At 39.9% G+C, this 18098-nt stretch overlaps 1 protein-coding gene across 5 annotated transcripts in view; it reads right to left on the minus strand.

Annotated features, from left to right (window-relative positions):
- Window positions 1-18098, minus strand: part of KANSL1 (KAT8 regulatory NSL complex subunit 1) — a 169919-nt gene that overhangs the window by 12696 nt on the left and 139125 nt on the right. For all 5 annotated transcript variants that reach the window (XM_060133502.1, XM_060133503.1, XM_060133500.1 and 2 more), the window contains one exon: window positions 5474-5645. In XM_060133502.1, the coding sequence (XP_059989485.1) occupies window positions 5474-5645 (172 nt within the window). The remainder of the gene's footprint in view (window positions 1-5473; window positions 5646-18098) is intronic.

The following is an 18098-nucleotide window of genomic DNA, read 5'->3' on the forward strand; positions in this document are numbered from 1 at the left end:
GATATCAGAGCTCATTGTACTCCCAGCCCTTAGATCCCACCCAAGGCCCTCAATAAAATGGTTTGATTTTCCCACCCCCCAAAGGTCAAATGTTAAAAAAAGATTTCTCAACTAAGAATTAAGTTTAGAGGTATTAGTGGTAAAAATTCCTTGCTCTAACTCAGAGTGGTTGGGGAAAAGTATATAGGAAATAAAGCATCGTCTAGAGGAATTCTGAAAGCTGGGCTGAGCTTGAAGGTATAAAGAAGGCTCAAGAAGTGGAAGAGCACCTCCTCTATATCCCAGGATACCCCTTGGTCAGCAGGGGAGTTATTCCCCCTTGGCAAAGGTTGGTTTTTTTTTTTTTTTTTTTTTTGGCCATGCCACGCAGCATGCAGAATCTTCCCTGAGCAGGGATCGATCCCCCTGCATTGGGAGTATGGAGTCTTAACTACTGGACTGCCAAGGAAGCCTGCAAAGGCTGTTTAATGGGACTACAAAAGCATAGTAGTTTCACTGTCTTTTCCTTTTATTTTCCACAGTCACTGTGTTCCCAAACCTGAAAATTAAGCCAGGGAGAAAAGGAAATAGGATATGGTTATGGTGGAAATAAGTAGTCCTAGACACGGGTCCTCGTCCCATCACTGAGTAGGAGAAAACAAGAACAAATCACTTAGCTGGGCTTTAGCTTCTTCATCTGTAAAATGAGGCAGCAAGACTTGATCAGAGCTGGTAACATCCTAGCACACATGCTCTAGCTCTCTCCTCTTCTGTCTGCTGCAAGCACAGGCTACTCGCAACATTCTTTCTGTTGTACCCCAAGACCTTAGACCCATCTCAAATAATTAACTAGTTAATTAAATCCATACAGACAACATCAATCAATTCGAGTTAAGCACGAGAGAAAAGACATTTATATGTTATTGCTAGACCAGATGACTACTGATCTCTCAACTCTAACATGTTAGATCAATGAGTCTTCAACTAGAACTCCACTCTTAATCCCCTCCCCTCATTTAAATGCTCTGAGGCGGAAGCTGGCACAGTGTAGACCACTACTGCCTTGTGCTCTGGAGCTGAGGTACTAAGCAGAACCAAGAGCAATTTCCCCTATAAGCCCATTGAGTAAGCAGTTAGGGATAATAACAAACTGTTTAAGGGACTCAGGCTGCTAGAAGTTTACTGTGTTTTAACTGCTTTTATATGAGTAAAGAGAAACTCAAGTTAAACCCCCCAGTCAGTGAACAAAAATGATCTCTTAGGAATTGCTGGTCTGAGTTCCTGTTCTGAGTAATAACACCTGGGATCTACAGAGCTACAACTCTGAAACAGATTGGATATAGAGGACCTGAAAGTAAGCAAAGAGTTGTAAAAATGGAAGAGAACACAGTAGGGACCCATTCAGCTAGAGGACTCCACACACTGCATGCCTGCATAGGTAATGGCTATTAAAGTATATTATCAAACAGGAAGGTGCAGATCCTTGAAATGCAGATCAATGACAGGAAACATCATCTTAGGTTACTATTTCCTCAAACAAAATGAAAAGACTTTAACTTCAGGCCCACCAGGGTCTGACACTCCAAGATTAACCTGTTTTACTCATTACTTTCCACCATTTTCTCAAGAACACTTTCTTGTGGTGTTTTGTAATGCTCACTTCCTCCTCCTGCTGGTAAGGTGCAGTGGCCTCATGTATACAGCTAATTGTCTTGGCAAGCTCTCTCAAAAGAGCATTGATCTTCACAGCCAGCAGGTGGTGCTCTTATTAAGCACAAACCTAAATCTAAACATTCTTTTCCCCAAGGTTATATACATCCTCTACATTTCAAGCTAAGGATTAACTAGCTTGATTAAGTGAGGTAATAAGGAAACAAGCTCCTCTTTCTGGAGTACTAAAGGGTTATCACACCCTAATGTCTCCACCTTCCAGTCAGGCAGTAGTTCCTCAAATTAATGGTAGCGGCTGAGGTGTGGCAAGATGGAAGATTAGAACTCTTAAGATTAAGAGCTGCAGTTGGTTCCCATCCTCACAAAGTACACAAACTGGTTAGGAAACATTAGTAAAACTCTACACGAAAATGAAAAGTTGGAAGTCCCGCCGTCTTTAAATACACTCTAGAGAAGAGGCTGCAAAGGGGTGGCGCAGAAGTCAGGTGTGGAGCACGTCTGACCCACACAGGGTGCTGGCTGCTAGTCTTCACCATTACTCACTATTCTACACAGAGATATTTGGGGCATCTCAATACTTTAGGAGGCGCTATTCCCATCTTTGTGGCCCTGGGAATCTTCCAGTTTACAAACAGATAGCATTCTGAATGTGGCAGTTGTCTGGATCAAGTCAAAATTATCCCGATAGTCATAATATTAGATACACTAATTAGGTCCCCGAATCAACCCACAGAAAGTCTAATTTATCTATAGGCAGATATGTTAATCATTCTACTTGGTATATATACTATTCCCCTGTACAGTCTCATAAGTAGAGTTTAATGACCAACTCGCTTGTCCAAACCCCAATGTCATGGTTAGGAGGGGTGTGTGTGTGTGTGTGTGTGTGTGTGTGTGTGTGTGTGTCAGAGAGAGGGGAGAGAAGGGGGAAAGGCAGGAGGGGGAAAAAGTGGTGGGGGAGACAAGACAGACACAGAGAAACGGCAGGCAGGAAAATGAAGACCACAGAGACCATAGAAAGGGGTCTCCTTCCTTTCCCCCTCATTTGCTACCTATAGTTGCTTGGAATGGAATGGAGTGGGGAAGTGTAAGGGCAGCAGTCAGAGTTATAGATACGATGCAGTCAGAAGAACAGAAAGTGTTAATAGGGAATGGGTACCTCCTAGTAGAGATGCTGAATGATGGAACAGGAGACGCCAGGCAGGTGTTTCGGGCATATCTGATCAGGGGATGGGAGACAGAATTCACAACTATACATGGTAATACTGCTGACAAAGGAATGATCAACATATTTATCAACTGATATTCAATGAGTATGGAAGAGACCTTATCAGAATCAGATATAACTATAGGCTTCAGGCTTCTTTATTCAAATATGAGACCATACAATTCAATATTGTAATCCTGAGAGAGTAACTCAAGAAATGTTCCCAAATCATCCTGGTGTCTCTGTCTGTAGCTAGAGTCTGGAAACAGGTAGAAACCTGACTTCTCTTAATATCCTGGCTGGGGAGAAACATGAACTATAGTGAAAAGAAGGACAGGTATCAGATGACCTCGGTTTGAATTCTGGAGCCTTCTACATTAGCTATGTAGCCTGAGATAAACCACAACCTCTCTAAGCCTATTTCTTGATCTGTAAAACTGAAGTAAATTTATAAGATTACTGAGAGAAGCAAATGAAACAAGTATAAGAAAAGTGTTTGTAAACTATAAAACACTATATAAATATTATCTTAAGTTATGTAAGTTATAATCCAAATGGCAAGAAAGGGTAAATGTCAATGACTCTGGAATCTGAAGTACAGAGGAGGATGTTGTAGGTGTTTTCTACTCATCATGTTCTAAAGTTATTTACTGCTCCACCACTCCTGACCTAAACCCCTGCCTAGCTTGCTATCCCTATGTTTCAAGTTCTCTAAATATTTCCACTCTTACTAGAAGTCATGTGGCAGCAAGAATATTATACCATGCCTTTCTTACAGTTGAAGGGAGTCATGATAGTAAGGCTTGGAGTAGCTCAACAGATGTAGGTGACCAAGAAAGAATCCAGTCATTTGAAGAACAGATAAGGAATGAGGGGATTACAGTCATCTCATGTTTGATCAATTAGAAGATGGGATTCTCCAGGATAGTTTATCAGTAATGACTGTTTTTGTAAATAAAGTTTTATTGAAACAGCCACACCCACTTGCTTATACATGGTCTACGACTGCTTTTGTGCTATATGGGCAGAGCTGCCTAGTTACAACATAGACTAAACCTAGCCAGTATGATCCATAAAGCCTAAATTATTTAGTATCTGCCCTTTTATGAAAAAGATAATATACTACTGATGCTAGAAAAAACTTGGGTTTTCTTCTCATGCCAATAAGTAAATCTTACATCCCATATAATTCACATTCCCCAGACTCCTGTTTTAGTTATCCTCCTTCCAAAAACTTGTACAGACTATCTGTAAGGTGCTATGAAGGATAGAGCAGGAAGAAAAACATGGTCCCTTATCCCGAGAGAACTTAAAATTTAACTAATGGAAAATAAGGTCATAAACAGCCATCATATGAGCCGTAACACATAGATAAAATAACACAGTGATTCAAGAGGGGCCAGATCATGAGATTATTTGCAAATCAGTGAAACAAATCCAGATTATGAAAACACTGGCTTCCTGTAGTCTACAGAACAGTTTTCAACATTTTTGCTCATGTACGCCCACCATTTGACATGTAATTTTTTATTTTTTAAATTTTTAAATTTTTTGGCCATACCGCGAGGCTTGTGGGATCTCAGTTCCCCGACCACGAATTGAACCCAGGCCCTGAGCAGTGAAAGCATGGAGTCCTAACCACTGGACTGCCGGGGAATTCCGAAATACAGTTTTTAAGAAAATCATAAACTCAGACAGTTGTAAAGGCTGTATTTTCTAGAATACTACATGCATTAAAGATATTTATTTATACCAACACCTCAGCATGTACATATATAATATTTACCTTAACTAAAAAAAATCTTTTACACCTACTTATTCAATCAGACTACAGTCACAGTAAAATCTAATTTCAGTTGTTAATTCTTTCTCTTTTTAAAACTTAAATACTGTACAGTTGACGTGCAATATGTTAGTTTCAGGTGTAAGTTATTAATTCTCTAAATATTTATTTTAAGGTGACAGAAAAGGCAGAGAATCTTGCCTTAAGTTATATACAAAAAAATAATGTACCTCCATCTTCATTATTTTTTATTCAAAACTTTTTTTACTTAATTCCCACAGGATTCTTCTTCAGGAGCCATGAACTCTGAAATGGTTCCTTTGGTGTCCCTACTGCCCAAGGTTTTTATACTCTGGGGGGCAAGACCCACAGCAAGACTCAATATGGGTAAGAGGAATGAGTTTCACGTAGTGGGAGAAAAGCAATTATGACAAGGGAGGTGGAAAAGGAAAATTGGCAGACACGGAGGCTTATCAGGTAGATCAACTTAGCAGCACTGCCCCATGCTGTTTTACATCATGGCACACATAGATAATACATTTTTTAAGACAGACTCTGTACAACAAGACCAGGCTCCAAGCGTTGTGGCTGGAGGAAACTGTCCTAGCCTCACCATTTGAAGTGTTAGGGGAATTTCTCTCTTAGCAAACTGCAAAGTTTTAGTGGCACATTCCGGTCTGGGAGATCTATTTGCAAAATTCTAAGAGAAGACTTTATTGACAGCAATACCTTGACAGTACCTGGGAGTTGTACCAGAATCTTGGCCGACTTTCTTTCACTTTGAACCCTTTAAGTCTCACGTATTAGACTTTATATTATGTAGACTTTCTTACCATCTGGAAATGCTAGAACCGGGTGAACACAAGAATCCAACTGGGAAAGGCGTTCCAACAGAGGGGCTTCATAGTGGATTTCTGGAGGCGTGGTGCTGGCACTGCCTGAGCCGCACAGTGCACAGGAGGGGTTCACATCACAGCCAGAGCGCACTGTGCTGTTCCGGTGAACCTGTGAAAAGTCAGACAAAACTGACAATTCAGTGTCTGATAAAAACCCAGCTCCCCATTCAGTATCCCAAAGATTCAAAAGGCCCTCTCTAGGGACTTCCTTGGCAGTCCAGTGGTTAAGCGTCCGCACTTCCAGTGAAGGGGGGCACGGGTCCGATCCCTGGTCGGGGAACTAAGATCCTGCATGCCGCGCAGTGCGGCCGGAAACAAACAAAAAATCATTATGATATACACCTGAAACTATATAATGTTATATGTCCATTATACCTCAATAAAATAAGAAATAAAATAAAAGTGACCTGCAAGCTAAAAAAAAAAGGCCCTCTCTAGATACATATGAGACACCAAACAAAAAGTCTGACCAGTTTGTTAAAAGATTTCCATTTCTCCAACACATTAACCTTCAAAGTAATTAAGTAAACCTGCTTCTTCTCCAATGAAGACATCAAGTTATGTGAAGCCCTTAGGTCCTTACCAAGAACACTTTACAAAACCTGTATGTTTCTACCACCTTGATGGTTTTCCACCATCTGCTAAGGTGAATAGCTGGCTCCAGATTTCTGGCTGGAACATGACTTTGCCCTCTTCAGCAACTTCATCCACCTAAGAGCCATACTAATGAATAACAAACCATACCTCTCCTGTTCTTTTCACATCTCCTGCTATAAAAAGACTTCCAGGTGGCCTGAAACGACACGGCAAATTTCCGTGGACTACACAGAACTCATTAGCTACTCTTTAACCTAGCCTAAAAACCTACTGTTATAAAGCTCATACTTAAGTAATGAAAATGAATTTGGGATGGTGAGTGTTCATACCCACAGTCTTTGTGTTAGATTAACTCCAATGGGATAGAAATCATTTTCATTAAACTTCCTTTGTATACATGTTAGCAGGATAAGAAATACCTCTCCAGCTAAGTCCACAGTCAAAAATAATCACAGTTGGGCTTCCTTGGTGGCGCAGTGGTTGAGAGTCTGCCTGCCGATGCAGGGGACACGGGTTCGTGCCCCGGTCCGGGAGGATCCCACATGCCGCGGAGCGGCTGGGCCCGTGAGCCACAGCTGCTGAGCCTGCGCATCCGGAGCCTGTGCTCCACGGCGGGAGAGGCCACAAGAGTGAGAGGCCCACGTACCACAGAAAATAAATCACAATCAAAAATAATCTAAGTCTTCAAAAGATTTAATTCTGTTAAAAACAAAATGGGATTTTTATGATTTTGTGGTTTGAGGAGAAAACTTCAGGTCATGCTGAATGCAGGATCCCTAGGTTCTTGTGTTAGGATGAACAAGTCTGGCATTTGCCAAATCATGACCACAAAAAAGTCATCTGGGTAGCATGCAGTCCTAGAAGAAGGGACTTGTCTGTGGAATGACACTATAACAAGGGATGCTAGGAGCAAGGGTAGTATCGTAATAAAGACAAAAGGGTAGCATCAAAACTCTGTAACAACTGTGAGAGGTGCATTTAGTTTCAGCACACCCAACTCTTGAAAGCTGTTTGCCTTCACAGACACGCACAGAAGAAAGATAAATATGAGAACAATGCAGTCTTTATCAACATTGCCCAACTGCCTCCTTCTTGCAGCGACATAGGTGGGTGGCATTCAAAGAAGGCCCTGTGAAGGTTAGACTGGACAACTTACGCTGAAGTAAAAGTATTCTAATAAGCTGCAATTGTAGATGCCTTTGAAAGGAAATTATACCAACTAAACACACACTTCTGTAGACATTAACTGGTACTGTTTTGGGAAAAAATACCTCTTGCAACCTATTTAACCAGGGCTGGCTTTCTGGGGGAGGTAACATTTTGAGGCAGAGAGAGAGAGGGGCCTACGTTGGCAGGGACAAAGACCACAGACTGCACAGGAGATGAATGGGAGGATTTAGGTAATCAGAATCCAAAAATGGCACCAAAACTTTAAACACTGACAAGATTAGAAAAACATATAAAAATCAGAATAAGAAATCTTAAAAGGGAGGTATATTTTCTCCTCATAAATTAACCCATGACATCAATCAGCTCTCCAAGTGGGCAATGCACAGCACTCTATTTTATAGACTGGATGTAGAGTAAAAACGATATGGCAAGAGGAACAAACTAGGAGAAACATTAAAATAAAAACTGAAATTACCAGAAGAAAAAATACATGCTAGAAACAGCAAATTTAAGAACTGCTCTTTGGGAGGTTTTTTTCCCCCTCTTCCCAAACCCACCTCAAGAATGGCTTAGATAGGAACAGAGCAATTAATTAGATAAACTGTAAGACTGGCCTAATAAAGAGAAAAAAGGAAAAAATGCAAACATATAAGAACTCCTCAAAAAAGCACTAGTTAATTGATAAACTGCATACAAGATACAATAGTGTAGACACATACACACAGCCAAGTTAAAATAAAAATAAATAGTCTTGACATAATAATGTTATCCAAATAAAACACTAACATGTAGAGAGATGCAGAGAGAAGGAGGATAGAGGAATGTGCAAGAAACCACTGACGTGGTTATGATGGTGGGGAGGAGATTAAGGAGAGCTTTCATTTTCCACATTATGCATTTCTATAATGTTTAAATGTTACAATTTTTATATTCCATCTAACTGGAGAATACAATACACATGCCTTAAATAAAGGTAGGGGCTCAGACTAGTCTTGTGTCCTCAGTGAAGTCTTTAAAAACACTGAAGAACAGATAATTTCTATTCAATTAAAATGGCTGGTGCTAGCATAAAGAAATTAGATTTGTAGGGCTTCCCTGGTGGCACAGTGGTTGAGAGTCTGCCTGCCAATGCAGGGGACATGGGTTTGAGCCCTGGTCTGGGAAGATCCCACATGCCGCGGAGCAACTAGGCCTGTGAGCCACAACTACTGAGCCTGCGCGTCTGGAGCTTGTGCTCCACACGAGAGGCCGCGACAGTGAGAGGCCCGTGCACCGCGATGAAGAGTGGCCCCCACTCGCCGCAACTAGAGAAAGCCCTCGCACAGAAACCAAGACCCAACACAGCCATAAATAAATAAATAATTTTTTTAAAAATGAGTTTTCATCAGAATTTAAAATAATTAGATTTCTTTAGTCCTCTTAGAAAAATAGAATTGATTTAAAACCTGATAAAAAGTATGTGCACACATACTTACACACCAACCTTACTTTTGAATGAAAAACTGTGAAGTGTTAATAGAACCTAGAAGTATATAAAAATATCTTAATTTATTAAGAGATAAATTTGGGGAATTTTTTTGAAGGACAGTTCGGGCAACTTTAAATATACACACACAGAATTAAGATGCCAAATTATACACATGTATTTATTTATTTGTTTATTTTTAAAACCACAAAAAAATAAAAACAACCTACCATGAGCAAGTGGGATTTATTCCTGGATATCAAAAGTATTTGATATTAGGACATCAATTAATACAATTTCACACTGCCCATTCAACATCTCCACTTAGATGTCTTAACAGGTATTCAGAGTTAGTGAGTTAACACTGAGCTACTAACTCTTCCCAACTTCCAGTTGCTCAATCGTAAATCCTTGGACTCATCCTAAACTCCTTTATCATACCCCCAAACCAATTATGAAATCCTATCGTCTCTGCCTTCGAAATGTATCCAGGATCTGACCACTTCATACCACCTCAACTGCAGTCACTATCTTTTCTCATATGGGTTTCTTAAATAGCCTCCAAACTGGTCTTCCTGCTTGTCCCTCCTTCCAGTTATTTGACACAGTAGTTGATGTAATCTTGTTTTACAACCTCAGTCAGACCATGCCAGTCCTCTGCTCAAAACCTTCCAATGGCTCATCTCATGAGGAATAAAAGTCAAAGTTCTGGCACTGGTACACACAAAGCCCTATACCATCTGTCACTTCTATCCCCTCTCTGACTTCATTTCCTGCTTCTCTCCTAGCTCACGCTACCAGTTCCTCTGACTTGCTTGTTCCTTCCCCAAAATGACAGGCAAACTTCCTGATCACAGGCCCCTGCACTTGGCTCTTCTATTAGCTCTATGGTCATTCCCTCACCTCAGGTGTTTTTCTCAAGTGTCATCTTCCTAAAAATAACTTTTATTTAGAAACATACAAGTGACCAAAGAGTCTATCTATTCTTGACTATAACAACAATAAAAAAAATACTGGAATAAGTTTAACTAGAAATTTTAAGCACAAAGCTTAAAGCTATTAATTATTAATATTCTACAAATTAATCTATAATCTTAAACTCAGTAGGTTTTTGGTACAGAAGAGAGAAGAGGCAAATGTAACTTAAATAAACTACAAACTGGAAGAATAAATGCCAAGGGGAAAAGTTCCCAGAAATTTTCTGATAAGCAAAGGTAGACGGGAGTGATATGCCCTACCACATTTTAAAAGTTACAGTAATTTAAAAAAATATGCTACTGGTTAAGGAACAGAAAAATTAATTAAACAAAAAGAAAAAATAGACCAATATATATAACATGACAATTTAATGTTTAACACAGGCAATATTTCTAAATGAATTAACTAAAGAAAGGGTCGGGGGAGATGACTTTTCCAATAAATGAATCAAGGAAATCAAGGTCTAGGGGGTGGGAAGAAGTTGGATTCCTACTTCACATCAAAATAAATTCCAAAGGTATTAAAGATTTAAAGATAAAACAAACATGTTTAAACTGTAAAAGAAAAATTATGTGGCAACATACAGTAGTTAAAAGTATGGGCAGGGCTTCCCTGGTGTCGCAGTGGTTGAGAGTCCACCGGCAGGCCACAAAGAATTTATTGAGGGGACGCGGGTTCGTGCCCCAGTCCAGGAGGATCCCACGCCACGGAGCTGCTGGGCCCGTGAGCCATGGCCGTTGAGCATGCGCGTCCGGAGCCTGTGCTCCGCAACAGGAGAGGCCACAACAGTAAGAGGCCCGCGTAACGCAAAAAATAAAAAAGTGTAGGCAATGGGGCCAGGCTGTCTGGGTTTGAGCCCTAACTCTGCTGCTTACTAGCTGTATAACTTTAGACAAGTTAAGTAATGGCTTCATCCATAATAACAGCTGCTTATCTGATAAGGCTGTTTTGAGAATAAATATCACTTGGAACAGTGTCTGGTCTCAACTCTGTTATTTTTGTAGTCATACAAAGTACACTGTCTTCACTTATAATGGGGGGAGAAAAAAAAAGACATCAACCATAAAGATCATCGATATCAAATTCTTGTTTCTTGTTAGTTGTATGACCTCCTCAAATTTACTCATCTGTTATTAAAGGATCAATAATGCCAATTTCATGGGATTGTGGGAAATGTAATATGATTTCTCAAACTATTAAAACACTACACAAATGCTAGCTAAATTAGTATATGTCAAGGTTTCTCAACAACAGCACTACTGACAGTTTGAGCTGGATAATTTTTTTGTTGAGAGGAGATGTCCTGTGCACTGTAAATAAGCAGCAGCTTCCCGGACCTTTCTACTCATGGTGCAAGTAACACCTTCCTCCCCACCTTTTGTGACAACCAAAAATGACTACATTGTCAAATGTTTCTTGGGGGTGGGCAGGTGGGTCAAAAATCATTGAGAACCATGCAGCTCAAATTATGGTTATCCCTCCTAGTAAACTTCAAGGCGCAGGCTCCCATTAAATATTAATGGTGAGAGAGAAGAAAGGTCTCAAGACTACTGCAGTCAAAAGAACTCAACAGCAAAAAGGAAAAAAAAAAAAAAAAAGAACTCAACAGCAAGCTTGAGGAGGCTTCCACTAATCAAAAATGACAATTTGAGCATAGAAAAGAATTTCAATGGCTTGAATAACTCAAATATGTTTAAGTCGATGACTTCATAATCATACACCCCCCCCTCCAGGAAGACTTTATTGATTGCCCTTGGAAGATGGCAGGAAATCAACTTACTGTTTGAAAATTGGTAGATAAAGTAACATGAATCATGCTTCTTTCTGCACAAACTGTACTTAAAGGTAAACCAATAGTATAAAAGGGCATTTTTCTCTTATAGAATGCTCATATTTATCCTTTAGCCATAAACTAGAAAACCGGACAACACACAGCTTAAGACAGAAACAAATGAGGTAGCCTGTGACTGCCTTGGCTTTCTGCCTGGAGGCACACTGCAGACTGCACAGCAGGTGAGGGATTCTAAGCAGAGCGGGATGGTTTCACTGAGTTGAGGAAATACACTCCCAGAGACTGAAGTACAGAGGCTCAGGTGACTGGTAATTATGAGGCAGAATTCTTGAGAAGAGGAAGCCATACAGAAAAAGAGCTCCAGAAATCTTCATGAGATTTCCTTGAGTGTTTGCTGAATACTAAGAAGCCCATGTACAGGGTGAAACTCCATCAGGTCAGGCAAAGAACAACGAAGGAGCTATGAACTGAACAGTTCCCCGAGCTCACACAAGCAGGGAGACTTCTCCATTGCGACCAGCCAAGTGGCACAGAGCATTCAAAAAAGACCCCAGAAGATCCTGATTTACTAGTGGAGTTAAAGTAGGCTACTCTACACTCTCCCTAGTAAAGGAAAAACTGAACCTCAAGTAACTTACCTGCCAACAAAACAAAGCATCTTTAAAGGAAGAAAATACAATCCCTATACTTCAACCACGTAAAATTAAACGCCCAACATCCAAAAAAAACATTGTTAGATGTGCCAAGAGGCGAGGAAGTTATACCACAGGGATATAATCAGAAAAATGTAAGCCACTGGATAAATAACTGGAATAACCCAGTTTTCTCAACAAATAAATTGCAAGGAAAAGGGGTATGATGGATAGTTTATAGCAAACCAACACTCTTACTGAGAACTAGAAAGTCCAGATTAAAAAAAAAAAGCAAACTCAACTTTAAGATACAAGAGAAATGCTAAAGCAGTGACACTATCAAGGAGTCAAGATTTCAGAGAGCGTGTAGGACCATGAAGTGTGGAGCTGCTTCTTCCTGTGGACAATGGGTGATTCTGAGTGATGCTTAGAATTGGGTGCCTTGGTAGAGGGTCACTTCTGGGGACAGAGAAATGAGCAGAGATTCTGATGCTTTTGTAGGTCTGAAGGGACAACTTTAGAGACCTGAAGAGCCAAATTCCCAGTGAAAAGGAAGGACAGGAAACTAAGAATGACACATGTCAGATACTCCTGCTCCCAAGGCATTTGGAAAATTCTGAAGCTGTGAAAATTCTGAAGCTGTGATGGGCAGGAGGCTAAGAAGCTAAGCAAAAGCCTCTGGAAAGTAGAGAGATTCTGGCAGGCTCACTTTGATGAGGAGACTACAGTTAGAGTTCAGGATACATGAGGGGGAAGGGCACTGGTCATCGAATCAGGTTCTCATCTGGAAATGGGAGTAAGAAACAAGGCTATGCCCTAAGAATGGACCAGAGAGAAACAAAGCCTTATCAAAACTGTGACCCAGGGGAAGAGTAAGCTGGGACGAAGTGAGAGTGGCATGGACATATATACACTACCAAACGTAAAACAGATAGCTAGTGGGAAGCTGTCGCATAGCACAGGGAGATCAGCTCGGTGCTTTGTGACCACCTAGAGGGGTGGGATAGGGAGGGTGAGAGGGAGATGCAAGAGGGAGGAGATATGGGGATATATGTATAGCTGATTCACTTTGTTATAAAGCAGAAACTAACACACCATTGTAAAGCAATTATACTCCAATAAAGATGTTAAAACAAACAAACTAACAAACAAAACTATAACCTAGCTGCAACTCAGCTCAGTGCCTAACTGCAGTCACGTTTTCGGCTCCCATTCTAAATGCCTAGCAGGGGAAGGTGAATCTGTTCTGGGGAAAGAGAGCATCAGAGCTGCGAAAATCTTTTAAATATATAATATCCAACATTGACTCAAAACGAATTTGGCATCGTTATTAGACACACCAGAAGTGTGGATAAGAGAACCAGGAGATAGATTAATTGAGGACCAGAGGAAAAAAATAACAGGGAAATACAGAACAGAATGTACATGCCCGGTGATCAAATCCAACATACTTGTAATCAGAGGTCCATAAGGAGAGAAGAAGACAGAGAATATGGCAAGGGCAATGTTTGAAGAAATAATGGTTCAGTTTGTGCTAAAAATGATTAAAGACACTAATCCACAGACTTAAGAAACTGCAAAACCCAAGCTAAATGAAAACACAAAGAAAACAACATCCAAGCACACCATAAACCTGTTTAAATTGCAAGGAAAAAAATAAAGGGGAAGCCTATAAAATCAGATTTAAAAGACTTACTGGAATGTATGGACTTTATCTGTATCTTGATTCAAACAAACTTTAAAAATCATTTATGGAGTCTGGGTAATCTGAACAGAGGAGTCTCTGGTAACTGTAGGAATCACTGTTAAAGTCAAAAGCATTACCAGTGGCAAAAATCACCGACAATACTGAAGATGGTTCAATCTTAAAATAGCCTAAACCTGCAATATGCAGAACTGTTAACAACAGTAGATTCTTTGACTTTGGTAACTATTTCTTGGAAAGTAGACCCCCAAGGAACTTGTCTAAGATGATAATGAAAAAGGTAGAGATTCTGAAATTTGTGCCAAAACACTCATGGCTCACTTGGTATATAATAGTAAAAAATGAACTGTGGAATGGTTAAGCAAACCATGGCATCACTTCTTATGTGGCATCTAAAATGCCAAGTACACTGATATTATGTATATGCAACATAAAAATCAAGTGTATGTGCACAGCAATTAAAACAATCAATGCAAATACATAAGATAGTGAAAGAAAATGTACAATCATTTGACTGACCTTTTTTTTGTTTTTACTTGTTTTATTTCGTTATCATTATTTTTTTGGCTGCACCGTGCAGCATGCAGGATCTTAGTTCCCTGACCAGGGATTGAACCCATGCCCCCTGCACTGGGAACACAGAGTCTTAATCACTGGACCGCCAGGGAAGTCACTGACTGACCTTTTATTAGTTTATTTCCCTATAAACTTATTCAGACTATGTTTGAAAACAAAATGGGATCAGTAAATCAATGTTGCAAATAAAGTTTCTGTATTTTATATTTACTTTGGCATACTTAAAAACATCTACTTCATCTACTCATAATTTTAGAATGAGATTTTAAGAAATGGAAAACGTTGATGGTTAAAGCTTTCATTTTAAAATTTAAATTTCAGTATTTCCAAGCGTCCAAACATCACCTACAAAGAGATTACAGAGCAGGAAGCAGATGTTCTGAAACGTTTCTCTTGGAATCATAGTAATTCATGAGCATGCTTAATCAGTATTACTTTACCAAGGTTTCCTTGTCAAATAAGTTGGGGAAACAAAAGATTTTCTTTTAAACAAAAGGCTTTTAAGTCTTTAACGTCTTTTATGAATCTCTGAGTGGAGCATATATGGCATGAAGTGCTCTCCAAATTGATTCACCCATCACATTACACTGGTGGCAGATACTGCAAATTATCTAAGAGCTCATCACTACTTTGAAATCATGACAGTTACTATACCTGCTGCTAAATCCTGTTATTTAGTTCATTAATAAAGCAATTAATATACCACAAGTTTATATTTTAACAACTGTTTCAACATACTCAGTTTCCCCTATAATCCAATGTCTTTTATGCATTAAAAAAGTGTGGGATTTCCCTGGTGGTTAAGAATCCGCCTGCCAACACAGGGGACACAGGTTTGTTCCCTGGTCCAGGAAGACCCCACATGCTGTGGAGCAACTAAGCCCGTGAGCCACAACTACTGAGCCTGCGCCCTAGAGCCCGCGAGCCACAACTACTGAGCCTGTGTGCCACAATTACTGAAGCCCACGCACCTAGAGCCTGTGCTCCGCAACAAGAAGCTGTCGCAATGAGAAGCCCACACACTGCAACAAAGAGTAGCCCCTGCTCGCTGCAACTAGAGAAAGCTCGCATGCAACAACGAGGACCCAATGCAGCCAAAAATTAAAAAAACAAAAACAAAACAAAACACTATTCTGAGGAGTCCACATACATGATCACTCTGCCAAAGGCCTGAATCAGGAGTAAGAAACTGCAAGATGTGGGCTCCCCTGGTGGTGCAGGGTTTGGGAATCTGCCTGCCAATGCAGGAGACACGGGTTTGAGCCCTGGTCCGGGAAGATCACAAATGCCGTGGAGCAACTAAGCCCATGCACCACAACTACTGAAGCCTACACATCTAGAGCCCGTGCTCCACAACAAGAGAAGCCACCGCAATGAGAAGCGTGCACACTGCAACGAAGAGGAGCCCCCGCTCACAGCAACTAGAGAAAGCCCGTGCTTGGCAACAAAGACCCAACACAGCCATTAATTAATTAATTAATTAATTTTAAAAAAGAAATTGCAAGATGCAAGAAGCAGAAAAAGAATGCAAAGCCAAGGCTGGTGTTGGTCAACCACCCAGCGAAGTGGCAAGGAAGTTTAACACCTACTCCGGGACTTTTGTGGAAAAAGCCAACAGGGAGAAAGTGAAAGCCCCGTCCTGATCCATGTTCATGTAAGAGGTCCAAATTCATACTACCTGTTTATTTGCAGGGATCTTAAGCTAAGAATCTGCCACTCCAAATTCACCTAGATTCCTGAAGTCTCTTCAGAAGCTAATGGAGAACTGTGCTTTAAGGACACTTTCACAGTCCAGGGATCACAAGACTCCTAAACAAAGCATGCCTCCCTCACCCTGGACCCAGATAAGCTCACCATGAAAGGTATTGTAAATCATAAAAGAACACAGACTGTTATGAGGCAGTCAGTACAGGCAAAAATGGGAAGAAGTGGCCCTGGGCAAGCTAGAAATAGAACAATTAGAAAACAACTTTAAAATAAGTATATTAAAATTTTTCATAGTGATAATGGCAGGAATATATGTTATGAAACAGGAACAGGATGAAAAAAAGAGGATGTTTCTAAAAGTAACAAATTCTGAAAAAAAAAGTACACATTGAAATAAAAAACCCAATTGACAGGTTTACCAATGAACTAAACACAGCTGGAGAAAAAACTGATAAAGAGGAGGAACAGTCAGAGAAGACTACACGAAATAAAGCATAGGAAGAGATACGAAATTGCAAAGTATAAAAAGAAAGGAAGCAATATGGAGGAGAGAATGAGATCAACAACAATCGACAGACATTCTATATTTAAAAAGAGAATAAAAAAGGAAAAATTGGAATAAATAATGACTAGAAAATTTTCAAAACTCAAGACGAACAAGAACTCTCAGAATGAGGGTGCACACCAAGACCTAGTGGCTAAAAACTAATTCATACATCTAACTATGTCCCTTGATATTGTGAAACATAAAAACAAAACCAGAAGTAAGGGGTTGGGGTAAAGATTTAAGTTACCAGAGAGAAGATACAGATAATCTATAAAGAAATGACACTTAAACTCACATCAGAATTTTCAACAACAATAAATATTGGAAGGCAATGAAATTATCTTCAAAGTGCTAAATATAAATTTACATGCAGCTAAGTCATCATGCAAGAATAAAGGCAATATATAACTGTGTGTGTATTCACAAATACACATATATACACATTTCACACATAAATGTAATTCTGTATGTTTTTAATTTATAACGACTTTACAACTTATACCATTGTTAGAAGGCTACTAAATGTATTCAGCAAGAATTGAGTAGGATGCAAGAAGCAACACTGAACAGGAATGGCAAAAGTATTGGTAAATGTAAATAAGCATAAACCTAAAAATGGCTAATTTGGGAGGGATTTAAAAACAAGGTAACTAAAATAATAAAAATAAATTATAGATAATGGGTAGGAAAGACTGGAGTTTTACTTTTTTATTTATTTTTACAATTTTATTTATTTATGGCTTGCTGGGTCTTCATTGCTGCACATGAGCTTCTCTAGTTGCAGAGAGCAGGGGCTACTCTTCAGTGTGGTACGTGGGCTTCGCATTGGGGTGGCTCCTCTTGTTGCAGAGCACAGGCTCCAGGCGCGTTGGCTCAGTAGCTGCAGTGCACAGGTTCTAGGGCGTGTGGGTTTCAGTAGTCGTAGCACACAGGCTCTAGAGCGCAGGCTCAGCAGTTGTGTGAACGGGCTTAGCTGTTCCGCAGTATGTGGGATCTTCCTGGACCAGGGATCGAACCCATGTCTCCTGCACTGGCAGGTAGATTCTTAACCACTTCATCACCAAGGAAGTCCCAAGGCTGGAGTTTTATAAAGAGGCATTCTAAAGTCCTACTGTTCCCAAAGCAGACAGAGGTGAGAAGAACTTTCAACTAACCCAATAGACAGCAGAAAGGCATAAAAACAAGGCAAAGAAAAGGCAAGGATTAAAAAAAAATTAAGAGAAATTACTGATTCCAACTGACACAGAAAAACTGAAAACAAAGAGATGGAAAAGGATGTATCTAGCAAGTACTTACCAAAGAAACCCATTTAAAGTAAAATTAATAGAGATCAAAAGGGAAACAACGTAATGATGAAAGGAATGAAGATGAAGAAGAAATAATAATCATTAAC

Source organism: Lagenorhynchus albirostris, chromosome 20 (assembly GCF_949774975.1).
Source record: "Lagenorhynchus albirostris chromosome 20, mLagAlb1.1, whole genome shotgun sequence".
In the NCBI taxonomy this organism is placed as follows: Eukaryota; Metazoa; Chordata; class Mammalia; order Artiodactyla; family Delphinidae; genus Lagenorhynchus; species Lagenorhynchus albirostris.